Here is a 16,640-nt window from a genome sequence, read left to right as displayed (position 1 = left end):
TTTTTTTTTTTTTTTTTTTTTTTTTTTTTGCTTTTAAGTATCTGCTATTTTATTATTTTATTTATTTTAAATGCCCACTACTTTGAAGAAACACTAGATTGACAACAAAGTTATCACAATGGGGGACTTTTGAGCCACTTGGTGAAACCCTCACTGACTAGGGTTCTTGCCATTTCTCTTCATGTACAGAGATGCCTCTAGATGCCTCTACCTTGAGGGAAGCTAATGTCGCCCTAAGATTGTCTTGGTTGCAGGCTCTTCTGGCCTGGGACAGGCTGGGAGGTCAAGGTGTGGGGTGTGGGCTCCTAGCTTGCAGTCTTTTCTCATAGCATCATTAGGTGGTACCTCTTCAAAGCAGAAATCACCACTCTGGGGACACGAGGGTCAGTGGTTGAATGTCTACCTTTGATTCAGGTCATGATCCCCGGGGTCTTGGGATCCAGTCCTGCATCGGGCTCCCGACATGGAGCCTGCTTCTCCCTCTGCCTGTGTCTCTGCCTTTCTCTATGTCTCTCATGAATAAATAAATCAAATCTTTATTTAAAAAAATTTTTTTTTTTTTTTAATTTATTTATGATAGTCACAGAGAGAGAGAGAGAGGCAGAGACACAGGCGGAGGGAGAAGCAGGCTCCATGTACCGGGAGCCCGATGTGGGATTCGATCCCGGGTCTCCAGGATCGCGCCCTGGGCCAAAGGCAGGCGCCAAACCGCTATGCCACCCAGGGATCCCTTTAAATCTTTAAAAAAAAAACAAAAAAAAACAAAGGGTAGCCAGGGTGGCTCAGTGGTTTAGTGCCCCCTTTGGCCCAGGGTGTGATCCTGGAGACCGGGGATCGAGTCCTGATTTGGGCTCCTTGCATAGAGCCTGCTCTCCCTCTGCCTGTGTCTCTGCCTCTCTCTGTGTCTCTCATGAATAAATAAATCAAATCTTTAAAAAAAGAAAAAAAAAAAAGAAATCACCACTCTGGAATCTTTGAAAGGATTCAGTAATATTTATTTAGTGCCACTAGCATTTATACGGGCCACAGGCCGGGCTAGGTGTGGACGGGAGGGAGGGACTCTGATGGGGCCTGTGGGTGACATTGGCCCTGGGCTCAGGTGCGGCCTGGCAGGGGAGCCAGGAGACTGTCCCTGAGGGGACTGAGGCTAATGTCTCCCGTTCCTGCTTCACTAGGCCTGACACCCTGGGGGTGAGGAGTCAGAAGAGGAGAAAACTGGAGGGCAGTGTGGCGAGGGCACAGAGGTGGCAGATGGGTATGGTGCTGCAGTCACCTGGGCCCGAGTGCGTGGGAGGGTGTGACATCGGACAAGGGCTGGGCAGAGGTGTGCATGTGCGTGTGTGTGACGTCGGCACTGCATCTGTGGGTGACATCCTCCCTGCGTCTGTGTGGCACCACTGCCACGTTCTTGTGTGATGCCATCGCCTGGTCTGTGTGATGTCACTGCATCTTCGTGTGACGCCACTGTTGTATCGCTGTCTCAGGTGAGAGATCAGGCGGGCAGGTGTGGGCCGGTGAGAAGGTGTCGGGGGTGCGGTGGGGTGGAGGGGAGGACGAGTGTGGGGTCCGGGCCGTGGGTGTGTGCGGGAGTCGGTGCGGTGGCCCCAGCTGCTCGTGTGCCCGGGGCGTCTCGCTGCGCGGGGTCCGCAGACTGGCCAGTCGGGGCCGCACCTCGGTCCTCAGGGGCCAGAGCCTCATCAGCCACTAGGGCAGGAAGGAGATGGTAACACAATAGTCAGACAGACAGACGGAAGGACGAACCTTGCCTGGGCCCACCTCCTCCCACCGCAGGCCCCTTCTCGCTACCAAGGACTCTTGGGCTCTTTCGGGGTTCAGCCTTCCCATGAGACTCGGACCTGCTGAACCTCTCTGGGAGGGGGGGACTGAGACGTGGGCCTCCTCATTAGACAGATCAAGAGCCAGCGGGCAGAGAGGCCACCTTCCGGGCGCCGGGCCTCTGCCGCATTTTACCTTTGCTTCCCAAGGCCGGTGGGATCCTGGGAGTCTGCCCCAAAGCCCCTGTCTACACCCCTACCCCTCAGACAGGGCCTCGGTCTCCCTCCTTTGTCTCCGCAGCACCCCCCAGGGCCAGCACTTCACTCATTCCCAGGAGGGTTTTTCCAAGGGGCCTGCCCCTCTCCACACACTCTCCCTGGATCCCCTGTGCCCTGGAGACCGAGCCAGATCCTTTCTACCCGGCATTCAAGGCTCCACCCACTCTGTCCCTACCAGTCCTCTTCATGAGAAACTCAAACCCTGCCAGAGTCCCCCCAGATCTCGAGAGGCAAGGCTTCGCTTCACCCCTCCCCCTGCCTTCGCAGGAGCCGTCCTGCTGTCTGGGATGCCCTTCCCCCTCCTTGGCCTAGCAAAGGTTCTCGTGAGGGGTCAGGGGTTGGCTCAGACACTGTTTCCTGGTCTGGGAGGAGGGGGCCTCAGCCAAGTGCTGCTTCCGCTGGCCCCCTCCCTTCCTTCCCCGCTCTTCCCTGGGGCCAAGCCGCCTCACGTTCCTTGGCTGCCTCTGGCCCCCCTCCCTGGCTCCAGCTTGACCAGGATTCACCAGGCTCCCGGCCAGCCCTGACTTACATTCTTCGCCCGCTCCTGCCCACCAGCCTGCAAGGCAGGGGGGTCCCTGGCCATTTCTCAGAGACTGAGGCTCCTAAGCCCCCATCATCACATGCCTGGAGCAGCACAGTGGGCTTCGACTCCCCAACAGCGACCAGAATGTGCCTGTGAACACCTGGGTCCCGTCCTGTCCTCCTCGGCTCACCACTGTCCCGGGGCTCCCCAGGTTCTCCCTGCTGCCACCGGCCCTGCCCGATCTGAGCCCCCTGCACCCCCTCCCTTCCTACTCAGCCCCCCACCCCCACCCCAGCCACACCAGCCTCCTCACCTGGCCGGTCCTGTCTCCAGGCCTTGGCATAGGCTGTGCTCTCTGCCTGGTTCACTCTTTGGGGGACCCCCCCACCCCTGTGGTTCCTCCCTCACCTCCTCCTGTTCTCTGCCCCAACTTCACCCTTGTGCAGGGCAGAGAAGCCTCCCTGGCCCCTCACGCCGCCAAGGGGCCCCGTGACAGCAGCTCATTCATCTGGTTGGTCCCCCGATTGCCCCCCAGCTAGACTGGGAGCCCCACAAGGGCAGCGGCTTCTGTGCCTATTCCTCCCGAGTCCTCCTCACCCAGCAGCTGCTCCAGACACGCGGGTTGAGTAAACGAACCGAATCACAATAGTGATGGCCATGAACTTGAGCCACAGTCGCTGTGTGCCCGGCTCGGCTGGGAGCCAGGGCTGGACTTCCATCCTCAGCCTTCCACACTGTACCTTTTGCCCCTAAACCAGACTTCCTATGTGTCTTCACATCAACCGTGTGTGTCCCTGTCGGTGTCTGGGTTTAACTTAAATAAATCCATAGCCAGAGGACACAGTCTTACTGGGCAAAAAGGAAAACTAGTACATTTGCCATCAGGAGAAAATGACTTAAAGACGTCCAACGAAAAAGCGAGACGTGATTGGGGTGGGCTAACCCGCGAGTGGCTGGCCTCGCTGGGGCTCCAAGCCAGAGCTGATGGGCCCTTTCTCCGGGGAAGGTGAACCAAGGCTGGAGCCCAGGGAGCCCGGAGGCCCTTCCTGAGACCCTGCAGAGAGGCTGCGGGAGGGGCCCTGCTTAAGTACTCATTGTTTTCTCTGTAGAGGGATGTCTTTTGGGGTAAACAATCTCAAGAGCTTCCCCTTTCTCTGCTGGGATGGGCCTGGGCTGGGAGCCTGGCTCTAGCCCTGACTCAGTGACGCAGGACCCCAGGCTGGTCACTTCCCTGGGGCCTCAGTTCCCTCCTCTGAGAAGTGGGGATAAGAATAGAACCTTCTTCCTTGCCATGATGGCTTTGGGCCAAGATGGAGAGAGGAAAATTGCTTGGAGCAGGGTCTTCTCTCCACCCTCTGGCTTCTCTCTCATCAAGCTGCTGGGGGGTGGCTGGGGGTGAGGGTTTCTCCCAGACAGAGCCATCCGGAGTGAAGGGACAAGTTCCACAAGGAGGTGAGCTCCCTGTCAGAGGGGCTATGTAAGAAGAGGCAGAGTGGAAATGGAGCTGGAGGTGGAGGACCCCCGGGATTTGAAGACAGACCTCTGGAAGTCTGTTTGTCCCCAAAGCCTACATTTAAGGCTAAAATAGACCAGGGGGACAATAGCGTTGCTGGCAGAGCCCTGTTGGGCACAAGCTTGGGGTCGGAGGGATGTGACTTAAAATCCCAGGTGTCTCTTTGAGCCCTGAGTCCCAAACTGTGAATGGCAGTGCTCATCCCAGACTCTTTGGCCAGCGATGTGATCCTGAACCCCTGAACCGGGAGCATGGCCACCACCTGGGAGGGAGCACAGGATGTTCTTGGGGCGGTGGCCTGAGTCACCTTCCCTGTGATGCACATGCCGTCCTCTGGGAGGTGGCGGGGGAGGGGTGTTGGTGGGTGTTGGTGGTGCTGGCACCGAGTCCTGAACTGGGTGTCCGCTGACGGGTGCCCTGGTGCGCCCTGCTGCAACCCCCGGCCCCTTGGTTTAGGCAGTTGTGGACAGCACTTTACAGTTAGCAAAGAGTTTCTGTGCCCTTGATTTCGGAGACCTCCATTTTTGTAGAGGTAGAAAGAGAGGCTCAGAGGGGAGGGTGAGAGGCCCAGGGTCTTCAGCTGTCCCTCCTCCCTTCCACTGCTCCAGCCACCCTCCCCAGCCACATCCTCCAGCACAAAGGCCTCCTCCCCACCAAAGTCCTCTCTTGCCTGCCTGGACTCCAATAGCCTGGGTTCTTGTCTCCAGCTCTGCACTCCCCAGCTGGGTTATCTGGGCCACGATGCACACCCTCTCCGTGCCTCACTTATTTAGTCTGGAAAGTGCCACTAACAGTGGCTCGCCCACTGATTAGGGTTGTGAGCATTGGGTGAGTTAATCTTGCAGAGTGAGTTCAACTGTGAACTCACAGTAAGCACCTCATAGTTGCAGGCTCTTGGTCTCTCTCTCTCTCTCTTTTTTTGTGGCTCCTTCATTGTTTCTCTCACCCCCTATTCAGGGAGTTTAATGAACGGATCTGTGTGGGTCTTGGTCACTGCTGTGTCCCCAGGACCCAGCATAGGGCCTGGTATACAGCAGGCACTCAATTAAGGAAGCAGCAAGTGGGAGATGAGCCTCCCTCCCCTCTTTGTCCTGTTCCCAGCCTCCTCTGAAGCCCTGAGACTGAACCATCTCAGCCTGCCCAGTGTCTCACCTGGATGGGGCTACAGCATTGGCTGCAGGGGGCCTCTGGGACTCCAGGATCCTTCTCTTGAATTCCTCCAGGCCAGCTGGGTCTGCCGTGAGAGGGACAAGTCAGCTCCAACCAACTGCCCCAACCCTGGGCTAGGGATGGGCTGGCAGCCCCTATAGCAGGGCTGAGACGGGGTAAAAAGTAGAAAGGACCATCCCGACCCTCTTCCTGGCCCCTGCCTTCTGTTACTCACCGATGGGCTGGGGGTTGGGGGCAGGGCCCGCAGGTCTTGGTATAGGTATCGGCTGTGACTGTGGGAGGAAAGATGGAGAGAGGTTGGCAGAAGCTGGGACCCCTGTACCAGAGTGCCAGGGAGGCTCCCCTCCTCCATGCCCTTCAATACCTGAGTCTGAGCTCCTTCCAGGGCAGATACTGGAGAAAGACACGGATGTACAACCACCTGCACCCACCTCCCCACAAAGGACTGGGGACCCCAGGGACTGGCTTTCCTTGGAAGGCCCCCCAGAGACTCTGCCGTGACCTGCTCCAGTCTCTGCTATAGTCTTAGTTCCAACCCAGTCCCAATTCATGACCCCAACAGAGTCCACCCACCCAACACCCAGCACAGCCCCCTTCGAGGTTGAAGCTGACCCACTCTGTAAACCAGCTGCCTTCCCTCCCACAACCCTGTGCCTGAAATCCAAAACCAGCTCTAAACTCAATCACCTGACATCTAATCCCTACATGAAAACAGAACCTTCCTTAGAATCAAACCCCGACCTAGACCCAATCCTAATGACAAACCTGATTTAACTATAACTTTATATCTAACTCTGACCCAACGCATTCCTTAGACCTGGCTGCTATGAAAATGCACCCCCATCCTCCTTCCCGCAGCCCAGCCCTGGGCTCCACCATGGCCACCCATAAACACCTTCCCAGCACCACGCTCATCCCAACTCAGCCTTAGACCCTAGCCTCTACCCCATATGGAACCCCAAACCAGCCCCACCCCAAGATCAGCATCTGTACAGTTTCTTCTCAACATCCAGCCCTGACCCTCACCCTGTCCCAGGTTCCCTACCCTAACTCAGGGTCACCCAATCCTTCATTTCAAATATATCCCGACGTCAGCCTGATTTCATCCATTTCTCAGCCAGCCGCCCTAAACCAAAACCAACTTCAACTGCTAACCCGTGGTCAATCCCAATCCCAATCCTAATGCCCATGAAATTCTAAATTCACCTTTGCCCCCAAACTTCTAATCATCTCTAGACCCACCAGCCACCTACACTCACCTGAGCTTCGACTCCAGCTTTGGTGCTTCTACACAATCCAACTGCAGAGCCACTGACATCCTACACCCAAAGCTAGACTCACCGGCCGCCCTGCACGTGACCCCTGATCTACCTTTCAAGCTTTCCTCACAATCCAAACTCAACACAACCCCAGTTCTAAGACTGATGTAATCTTCAATGGAGCCCTAACTCCAACTCAAACCGACTCTGAACACAGCATTCCCAAGAACTCACCTTGATACAAACACAGACTCTGCTCCACACCAAGCCTTCCTCTAGACCAGCCTTAATCTTCAGTCTAACTGCCAACCTAAGCCTTCAAATCAGACACATCCCAACCCTGACACGAACACTCCACGAATCCCCAGTCCTCACCCTGAATGAATTTTGAGGCCCACCAGCCACCCCTAACTCAATCTCAATCCTTAATCCTCTCTCAGTGTCATTCCAAACTCCACCCCAATCCTATGTCAGTGAAACTCTCAAGTGAGTTAACTCACCAGACCTAGACTGGGAAGCCCAACTCAAACCCAAGTTAGACATCACCACCAACGTGGCCCCCAGACCCGACTCCAATGCAACCTGAATTCAGGGCCCTCTCGCCCACCTTGGCCTTGATGCAGGTGTCCAAGGCGGAGTTGCTGACGGCCAGCTGCATTCTGAGCTGCTCTGCGTCCCGCTTCTTCTCCTCCAGCTCCTTCGCCAGGGTGTCTCTCTCCTTCCGCAGCGTTGCCTTCTCCTCCAGCGCTAGCTGTGTCTGCCGGGCGCATTCAGCCTGGAGCTTGGCCTCCCGGGCCTGGGCCTCCTTCTCCAACTTCTCCTTGGCCTCCTGACTTGCCTTCAGGGCCTGCTCAACCTCCAACTTCTGGCGCTGGATGTCCGCGTTCTCACGGGCCACACGCTCTATGCCGGCCCGCAGGCTCCGGGCCAGCTCCTCCACCTTGGTGCTCATGAGGGTGGGCATGTGGTCGCAGCTTCTCCGGATGGAGGTTATTTCTGAGCCCAGAGGATGGTACAGATTATAGCTCATGGTGTCCAGGGTGCGTGGGATAATGGAGTCCCTCCAGAGGTTACGCAGCTCCGTCTCAAACTTGTCCTTGTCCAGCGGGAGGCAGAGGGTCTGCACCTTTTGCAAGCGATCCTCAGCCAGCTGTCGCTCCTGCCGCTGCTGCTCCCGGGCCTTGCCACACTCGGCCAGCTGCTCCTCCACCACGCGCTTGCTCAGCACCAGCGCCTCCTTGTCTTTCGTGCACACTTGCTTCTCCTTTGCCACCTCCATTTCCAGCGTCTTGGCCTTCTGGTTCAGCATGAGGAAAAGGGCTACAGGTACAGGATAATAAATCTCAGGAAGGTTTGGGAGCCAAGACACCGGGTGGGGAATCTACCACCCTTGCTCCCTAACACCCAGACCACTCACCATTACAGCTCTTGTTGGTCTCCTTAAGTTGTTCTTGGCACTGCTTTTCACTCAAGATGATGGCCACCATGTACCGCTGGTTGTTCATGTAGACCACCTAACCGGATGGGACACAGGTCAGAGCTCACAGTCTGCCCCCTGCGGGTCCCCTTGCTCCTGGTTTGCCCAGACCCTCTGGGCTGAGGGCTCAGATTCCACATCCAGGTGGCCTGGGTTGGCCCAGTTCACAAGGGCATGCTCCTTTATAGGGGATGCTGGCTGGATTTTCAAAAGTTGTTACAGTTAGGGGCACCTGGGTGGCCCAGTTGGTTAAGTGTCTGCCTTTGGCTCAGGTCATGATCTCCAGGTCCTGGGATCAAGTCCTGCCTTGAGCTCCCTGCTCAGTGGGGAGTCTGCTTCTCCTTCTCCCTCTGCCCCTCTCCCTGCTCATGCTCTCTCTCTCTCTCTCTCTCATAAACAAAAAAAAATTTTTTTAAGTTGTTATAGTTAATACTATTTGGCAATGATAAAGAAGAAAGCACTGATACACACTACAACTTGGATGAACCTTGAAAACATTAATTCACATTTGTGGCCAATGACTTTTTGACAACAATGCTGTTACGAACTGAATTGTGCCCCCCTCATTCATGTGTTGAAGTCTGGACCCCCAGGACCTCAGAATGTGAGAGTATTTGGAGATAGGGTCTTTAAAGACGGGATTAAATTAACATGAGGTCATGAGAGGGGCTCTAATCCAGGATGATTGGTGTCCTTAGAAGAGGGAATTTGGACACCCAGAAATGCACAGAGGGAAGATGATGTGAAGACATAGTGAGAAGGTGCCTACAAGGCAAGGAGGGAGGCCTGGAACAGACTCTTCCTTCCTAACCCTCCAAAGGAACTCACATCTTGACCTCGTGTGTGTGCAAAAACAAATTTCTATTGTTCAAACCACCCAATTTGTAGCAGCCCTAGAAAATTAGGCAAAATCATTCCATGGGGAAAAAGTCTTTTTTTTCTTTTTGGAAAAAGTCTTTTCAACAAATGGTGCTGGCACAGCTGGATCTCCACATGTTAAGCAATGAATTTGGACCCTTACCTCACACCATATACAAATATTAACTCAAAATGGCTCAACGACCCAAATGTAAGAGCTAAAGTCATAGAACTCTTTAGAAGAAAACATAGGTATTAACTCTGCATGACCTTGGATTTGGCAATAGTTTCTTAGATGTGATACCAAAAATACAAAGAGAAAAACTAATCAATTGGACTTTGTTAAAATTAAAAACTTTTGTGCTTTAAAATATTCTTTTCTTTTTTTTAAAGATTTTATTTATTTATTCATGAGAGACCCAGAGAAAGGCAGAGACATAGGCAGAGGGAGAAGCAGGCTTCTAGTGGGGAGCCTGATGTGGGACTTAATCCTAGGACCCTGGGACCATGACCCTAGCCAAAGGCAGACATTCAACCACTGAGCCACCCAGGTGTACCTAAAGAATTCTACCAAGAAAGGGAAAAGACTGTTCAATCACTGTGTTGTAGACCTGAAATTGATGTAGCGTTGTGTGTCAACTATACTTCAGTTAAAAAAAAAGTAGAAAGGGAAAAGACAACCCATAGATGGGAGAAAATATTTCCAGAGAATGTATCTGATGATAGGATTAGTATCTAGAATATACAAAAGTAAACTCTTATGGATCAATAGTAAAAAGATAACTTAAATGAAAAAATGGGCCAAGTATCTGAAATATTCCTTCAAAGAAGATACACATGTGGTTGACGGGCACATCAAAGAATATTCACCATCATTAGTCATCAGGGAAATGCAAACAAAAACCACCATGAGATTCCGCCTTCCAACCAGGAGGATGGTTATAAATGAAATGGGAAACAAAAACAGAGAGTGACACGCATTGGTGAGGCTGTAGAGAAATGAGAAATTCCAGGTAGTACTGGTTGGAATATAAAAACGGGGCAGTGGGGGATCCCTGGGTGGCTCTGCAGTTTAGCGCCTGCCTTTGGCCCAGGGCGCAATCCTGGAGTCCCGGGATGGAGTCCCACGTCGGGCTCCCTGCATGGAGCCTGCTTCTCCCTCTGCCTGTGTCTCTGCCTCTCTCTCTCTCTCTCTATCATGAATAAATAAATAAATAAATCTTTTTTTAAAAACGGGGCAGTGGTTTTGGAAAACAGTCTGGCAGTTCCACAAAATGTCACACATAGAATTACCATGTGACCCAGCAATTCCACTCTTGGGTATATACCCAAGAGAAATTGAAGCATAGGTCCACATGAAGACTTTTACATGCATGTTTATAACAGCACTAGTCACAATCACCCAAAGGTGGAAACAACCCAAGCATCCATCAACAGGGGAACGGACAAAATGTGGTCCATCCACAGAATGGAATATTACTCAGCCATAACAAGGAACGAAGGAAGCCCTGACACACACTACAACATGGGTGAGCCTTCCAGACATCATGCTGAGTGATAGAAGCCAGACACAAAAGGACACCTGTTGTAGGATCCCATTTATACAAAACATCAGAACACAGAAGGACACCTTATGACCCCATTTATACGAAACATCCAGAACAAAATTCATAGAGACAGAAATCAGTGGTTGCCAGGGGCTGGGGAAAGGGGCAGGATGGGGAATGGCCGCTCATGGAGACAGGGCTTCTTTTTTAGAGCAATGAAATGTTCTAAAACCAATTGTGATGATCACCCAGCTCTGTGAAGGTGCTACAAATGATTGAACCATACACTCTTAATGGATGAGCTGTAGAGCATCTGAATTGTATCTCAATAAAGCTGTTTTCATTTTTTAAATTTTTAAAATATTTTTTAAATATATTCGAGAGAGAATGAGAGAGAGAGAGAGAGAGAGAAAGGCAAAGAGACAGGCAGTGGGAGAAGCAGGTTTCATGCAGGGAGCCCTATGTGGGACTCCATCCCGGGACTCCAGGATCATGCCCTGGGCTGAAGGTGGGCGCCAAACCGCTGAGCTCCCTGGGCGTCCCAATAAAGCTATTTCTAAAGGAAGTTCTTACAATTCGACAAGGTGTGTTTTCCAAACTGTGGAACAGAATCCTCTGCAGAAATATTGCAAGTAAAGCGATGAAGAATGCAGTGGGTTGGCCTTTCTGTCATTCCTTGTCCTTATACCTTTGGAAGCTGGCCCTATGCTCATGACCCCGGGGTTAGGGGGAAGGCAGAAATAGCTCTGGAAGTTCTAGTGATTTTTGTTCTCAAAAAGCCACAGAAGAGGAAGATCTGTGGGTTTCAACAAAATGAGTTGGATCTAAACATGAGATGAGAAAGAGGCTTTCTTCCTGTAGGAGGAAGTGAAAAAATTTGAAATGAGGCCTGGGACCTCCTTTTTTTTTGTTTGTTTTTGGAAGATTTTATTTATTTATTCATGAGAGACACACAGAGAGAGACACAAAGACACAGGCAGAGACAGAAGCAGACTTTATGCAAGGAGCCTGATGTGGGACTCGATATCTGGACTCCAGGCTCACACCCTGAACCGAAGGCAGGCACTCAACCGCTGAGCCACCTAGGCAACCCAATGATGAAATATTTCTAAAATGCACACCCAGCATAAGGCAGATAGGAGCTATTCGTACTTCTTACTAAGAACCAAAGACTCTGATTTTTTATTTAGCCAGCTCTTATTCATAGCTGGTATGTGCTGGCACATTCTGAGCACGTTATGCATATTAAATCACGGGCCCACAGTGATGCCAATCCACAGTCAGTTAAACTTAAGTTCCAGATAAATAAAGAGTAAATTATTTTAGGATGAGTGTGTCCTCAGGGTACCTGGGTGGCTCAGTGGTTGAGCATCTGCCTTCAGCTCAGGTTGTGATCCGGGGTCCTGGGATCAAGACCCACATCAAGTTCCCCACTGGGAGCCTGCTTCTCCCTCTACCTACGTCTCTGCCACTCTCTGTGTCGCTCATGAATAAATAAATAAATAAGTAAAGGTAAATGTGTCCCCAATATTGTGTGGGAAATACTTGTACTAACACAATAAGCATTGCTTATCCACATGGGCTCCTCACATGCAATATAGAGCCTGTGACTGTCTCTGGCTCATGGACGAGGGAACCAAAGCTCGGATGGATGATGTGACCAGCCCAGAGTTCCCAGGGTGAGCGTCCGGCCTGAGGCCTTACCCGGTCAGCCTGGCACTGGCGGAAGCTGGCGTTGATCCGGTCCAGGTCGCGGCGGGCATTCAGCAGCAATTGCATGATGGTCTCCTTGGCGCGCGAGGTGAGGTTGAGCTCCTTGGACAGGTTGGCCTGGGAGGCCGTGAGCCCCACGACCTGGCTGTACAGGCCCTCGGCCCGGCGCTCGGTGGCCTGCAGGTTGGATTCTGTGCTCACATGCACGTTGCCGTAGACCATGAAGAGGACGAGGCCCAGGATGATGAGAAACTGGATGAGCGACACGAAAAGGAAAAAGTAGCGCAGGTAGTACCAGCAGCCCCGGGGGCTGCCCCCTGCCCGCGCGTAGGCTCCTCCGTGCTCCACCGGCAGGCCCATCTCGCCCGACCGCTGCCTGGTCCCCCGCGCTGCTCAGCCCTGCGTGCGGCCTGCTCTGGGTGGCGGCAGCTGCCCCTCTGCACCCTGCACCGAGGGGGGGAGTGTTTATATTACTCCTCTTAATACTTCCTCTGCCTGGCTCCTTCCTGACCGGGAGGAAATGAGGGCTGTGGGTTATCACAACACTCCCACCCTGGCTGTGAAGGGAGGGGTTGCGGCGGTGCTTCTGGCCTTCTGGTAGCCACTGGGTGGGGCACCAGCTGGGTGGCAGCGCTTGCTCGGCCACCCCCAGCCTCAGTTTCTCCCCTGCCCTTGCTCTGTGTCAAGTGCAGTTCTCGGCACTGGCTGCATAGCATCTCCTGTCGTGGCCCCTGTCTCGTGGAGAAGGAAACTGAGGCACAGGGAAGCAAAGGGACTGCTTTGAGTGAGTCTCCCACCGGTGGTTCGCAAAGGGACTGCTTTGAGTGAGTCTCCCACCGGTGGTTCGCAGAGCTGGCCTTACCTCCTGGTGGACTAGCTACAGATGTGTGGCCACCTTGTGAGCTAAGTCAGGTGGAGCGCTTGGCCCAGAGCCAGGCACGCGGTAGGTGTGCATTAGCAGGGCTCTTCACAGAGGGTGGATGCATGGGTGGCAGTGGCCGAGGCCCCCGGGCTGTCTGCCCACCCGTTGCCCTGTTTGAAAAGGTGCTGTGTTAAGTACTCCTCGAACAGCAGCATAAGCAGCAGTGAACTTGGAGCTGAGACAGCAGGCTTGGCCCAAGGGAGCTCAAGGGAGGCGCTTCTCCTGTCTGTTCTCAGTTTCCCCTTCTGTGAGATGGGTATCCCTGTGGGATCCCTTGGTTACAGGGCCAGGGAGGAGGGTTTTAAGAAAGGGCTTGCTGTTTTGTTATTACTAGCATTTCCTCCTGGAAGTGTTATTTCTGGGCTCTGTGCGATGGTGAGTGGGAAGTGCCAGATAGGTGGGGGGTTGAGCTTCACTGGGGGTCAGCCCTTGGGGTGGGCAAGAGGGGGATTTGAGAACCAAGGAGCAAAGGATTCTGAGTGTGCCCTCCTGGCTATCCCCCCAGAACCAGGAACTCCAGGAAAACCCTCCATGCTGGTTGAGGTGTTAGCGTCAGGCCTGATGAAGGGACCCTCAGGGAGACAGAGTGGGACACAGCCCCTAGTTCCTTGGAGTCAAGGCTGGTAGGAGGGAGGGATGGGGGCTGATGGCAAAGAGGCCAGCGTGTGGAGAGGATGCTGGACAAAAACACCATTGCTGTACACTGCTTTGGGGGGCTCAGTAGGGTGAAGGGTGCTTTGTAACCATCATCCAGGTTAATGGAGTGGGGGGTAGTCGACAGCAGAGAGGGGGTCCTCCAGGATGGTGTTCATCAAAGAGGCAGGAGTTGAGCTGGGAAGGAGGAAGTTCCCAGGGGTAGGCAGGAAACCCCAGTCTGACCTTTGGCCTTTGCAGCTACCCAGTGATTCCTGATTCCGGACCCTTCCCAGAGCCTAGCTAGGGGGAGGAGGGTTGGGGGCTGCAAGTAGTGCCCAACCAGCTATTTCTCTGGGTTGGCCAGGCCCACCCAGAGTCCCCTTGAGCAGGATGGGAGGAGGACATCTTCCATCTTTGCTAATGGGGGCCATGTAGGCAGAGTGACTACATGGTTTTAATTTAGGCTCTGGACTTAAGTTCTGGCTGTGCCACCTATCACCATGTGTCCTCAGACAAGTGATTTTCCTTCCTTAAATCTCAGTTTTCTCCCGTCTAAAGTGGAGGTAACATGGCCAGTCATGAAATACTTGTCACAGCGTCTATCACTGTGGCAGACAGTAACCCCCTTAATAAATGGGGTTACTTTAATAAATGGGGGTACTTTTTAAAGGCACGAGAGGCAGGATCATGTGCAGCCTCTGATGCCAGGTTGTGAAATTGATATGTAGGGGAGGGACACTGCCTCCAAGTAGTGGTCCTTGAGGTCTGTGGGAGCATCGAATAGAAAAGAGCATGATAGGTGTACAGCCTGGTAAGGTGGGTCCAGTGGGGATGCTTAGACATGGGGGCAGTGCCTGGGTCAATATCAGTAGGTGTGATGGTCTTGGTGTGTAATTAAGATCCTATCTATTCTCCGTGATATATTGAAAATGTTGCATATATGTATGTGAACATGATATCTGTTGTCAAGGAAAAAGAAAGGCAACCATAATTTCCCAGAAAATAAAAAAGCCACCCTAGATCCAATGGTACAGTTTTGAGTAATTGTCACAGTGTAAGAAAATTTTATTTTTTAATTATTTTATTAATTAATTTATTTATTTAAAGATTTTATTTATTTATTCATGAGAAACACACAGAGAGAGGCAGTGACATAGGCAGAGGGAGAAGCAGGCTTCCTGAGGGGAGCCCGATATGGGACTAGATCCTGGGACTCCAGGATTATGCCCTGAGCCAAAGGCAGATGCTCAACTGCTGAGCTACCCACGCGTCCCTATTTATTTATTCTTAAAAGATTTACTTATTTATTTGGGAGAGAGAGAGAGAGAAAGAGAGAGAGAGAGAATATAGAGGGAGAAGCTGACTCCCTGCAGAGCAGGGAGCATGATATGTGCTTGATTCCAAGACCCTGAGATCATGGCCTGAGCTAAAGGCAAATACTCAACTGACCAAGAACAGGGGGCCCTGTTCTTTTAATTTTTAAATTACTTAATTAATTAATTTGAGAAAGAAAGAGAGTGAGCTCATTTGTGTGAGTGGGGTGGAGGGGCAGAGGGAGAGGGAGACAGAGAGAATCTTTTTTTTTTTAAGATTTTATTTATTTATTCATGAGAGACATAGTGAGAGGGGCAAAGACATAAGCAGAGGGAGAAGCAGACTCACTGTGGGGAGCCTGATGCAGAACTCGATCCCAGGACCCCAGGATCATAACCGGAGCCAAAGGCAGATGCTCAACCACTGAGCCACCCAGGTACCCCATAGAGAGAGAATCTTAAGCAGGCTCCATGTGTGAGGCTCAATCTCATGACCTTGAGATCATGACCTAAGCCAAAATCAAAGACAGACGTTTAGCCATCTGAGCCACCCAGGTGCTCTAGAAACAGAGTTTTAAATATACACACTGATGTCATTTGTATCAAGCTCAAAGACAATATTTTTTTAAAAGATTTTATTTATTTATTATGAGAGACACAGAGAGAGGCAGAGACATAGGCAGAGGGAGAAGCAGGCTCCCTGTGGGAGCCCGACAGGGGACTGGATCCCAGGACCCCTGGATCACGACCTGAGCCAAAGACAGACGCTCAACCACTGAGCCACCCAAGTGCCCCTCAAAAACAGTATTCTATCTTTTTTTGGTAATTTGATCTCACATCTTTGATTTGCAATGTTTCTTTTCTGAATAGTTTGTTTTATTAGCTAGGTCTTTTTAAGTGGAAAAAGTAATGATGAAACTTCCTGTTTTTGCTCAACATTATGTCTTCAAGACTTATTGATTGCTTTTGCCTGAGGCTTAGGTTTTCATCACATACGTTACCATAGTAACTATCAATGGGTAATTTAGATTGTTTCTAAATTTTTTGTTTCAGTGAACAAAATAAGATTTGATATCCAAATCCCCACAAATGAAACTGCTGGGTCCCGAAGCAGTCACATCTTCTATTTTGACAGCTAGTCAACAATTTGTCCTCCAGAGGTAGTTTCCATTGACACTCCTGCCAGCAGTGTCTAAAATCTCTAAAAACAGACTCTTTGAACACATTTGCCTGTGTCCCTGTCCAGAAAACCCCAGAGGGAGGAAATAAGTGACAGATCTTTGGATTCTTATGAGGTTAAATGCATTGGTCCTGATGGGAGCATTTGGTTTTTTCCTGAAAACAATTTGTCATGTTCACAGGAAATTTTGCACATGAACCCCTCTGAATTCCCTTGGAGGGTCATCACAAAATCTGGCTTTGATTTTAAATTTCTGTTTGTTTGTTTTCTAAGTTATTTTTATCTATTTATTTTTTTAAGATTTTATTTATTTATTCATGAGAGAGACACAGAGAGAGGCAGAGTCACAGGCAGAGGGAGAAGCAGGCTCCCTGCAGGGAGCTGGACCAAGACCTAGGGATCATGATCTGAGCCAAAGGCAGACACTCAACCACTGAGCCACCCAGGGGTCCCTGTTAGTTTTCTAAATTAAAAA

At 51.6% G+C, this 16,640-nt stretch overlaps 1 protein-coding gene across 1 annotated transcript; it reads right to left on the bottom strand.

The window, feature by feature from the left end:
* Positions 1 to 973: 973 nt before the first annotated feature.
* Positions 974 to 12,626, bottom strand: PLVAP (plasmalemma vesicle associated protein). The gene is made up of 6 exons (XM_025989674.2): positions 12,106 to 12,626; positions 7,937 to 8,033; positions 7,127 to 7,839; positions 5,475 to 5,532; positions 5,243 to 5,324; positions 974 to 1,704 (listed from the first exon to the last, which is right to left on the bottom strand). The coding sequence occupies exons 1-6, from the start codon at positions 12,472 to 12,474 to the stop codon at positions 1,698 to 1,700; spliced, it is 1,326 nt and encodes a 441-aa protein (XP_025845459.1). The 5' UTR covers positions 12,475 to 12,626; the 3' UTR covers positions 974 to 1,697.
* Positions 12,627 to 16,640: the final 4,014 nt, after the last annotated feature.

This window comes from Vulpes vulpes, chromosome 9 (genome assembly GCF_048418805.1).
Source record: "Vulpes vulpes isolate BD-2025 chromosome 9, VulVul3, whole genome shotgun sequence".
Lineage (NCBI taxonomy): Eukaryota > Metazoa > Chordata > Mammalia > Carnivora > Canidae > Vulpes > Vulpes vulpes.
The sequence above is the reverse complement of the archived record's forward strand: the minus strand, read 5'-3'. Positions and strand labels throughout refer to the sequence as shown.

Excerpts from the sequence above, each read along its gene's own strand:
- PLVAP (XM_025989674.2), bottom strand. The coding sequence starts at position 12,474 with ATGGGCCTGCCGGTGGAGCACGGAGGAGCCTACGCGCGGGCAGGGGGC. Across the intron at positions 5,533-7,126 it reads ACACCTGCATCAAGGCCAAG|TCACAGCCGATACCTATACC; the intron begins GTGGGCGAGAGG and ends TTCCTCCCACAG. Across the intron at positions 5,325-5,474 it reads CCCCAACCCCCAGCCCATCG|ACCCAGCTGGCCTGGAGGAA; the intron begins GTGAGTAACAGA and ends CTCTCACGGCAG.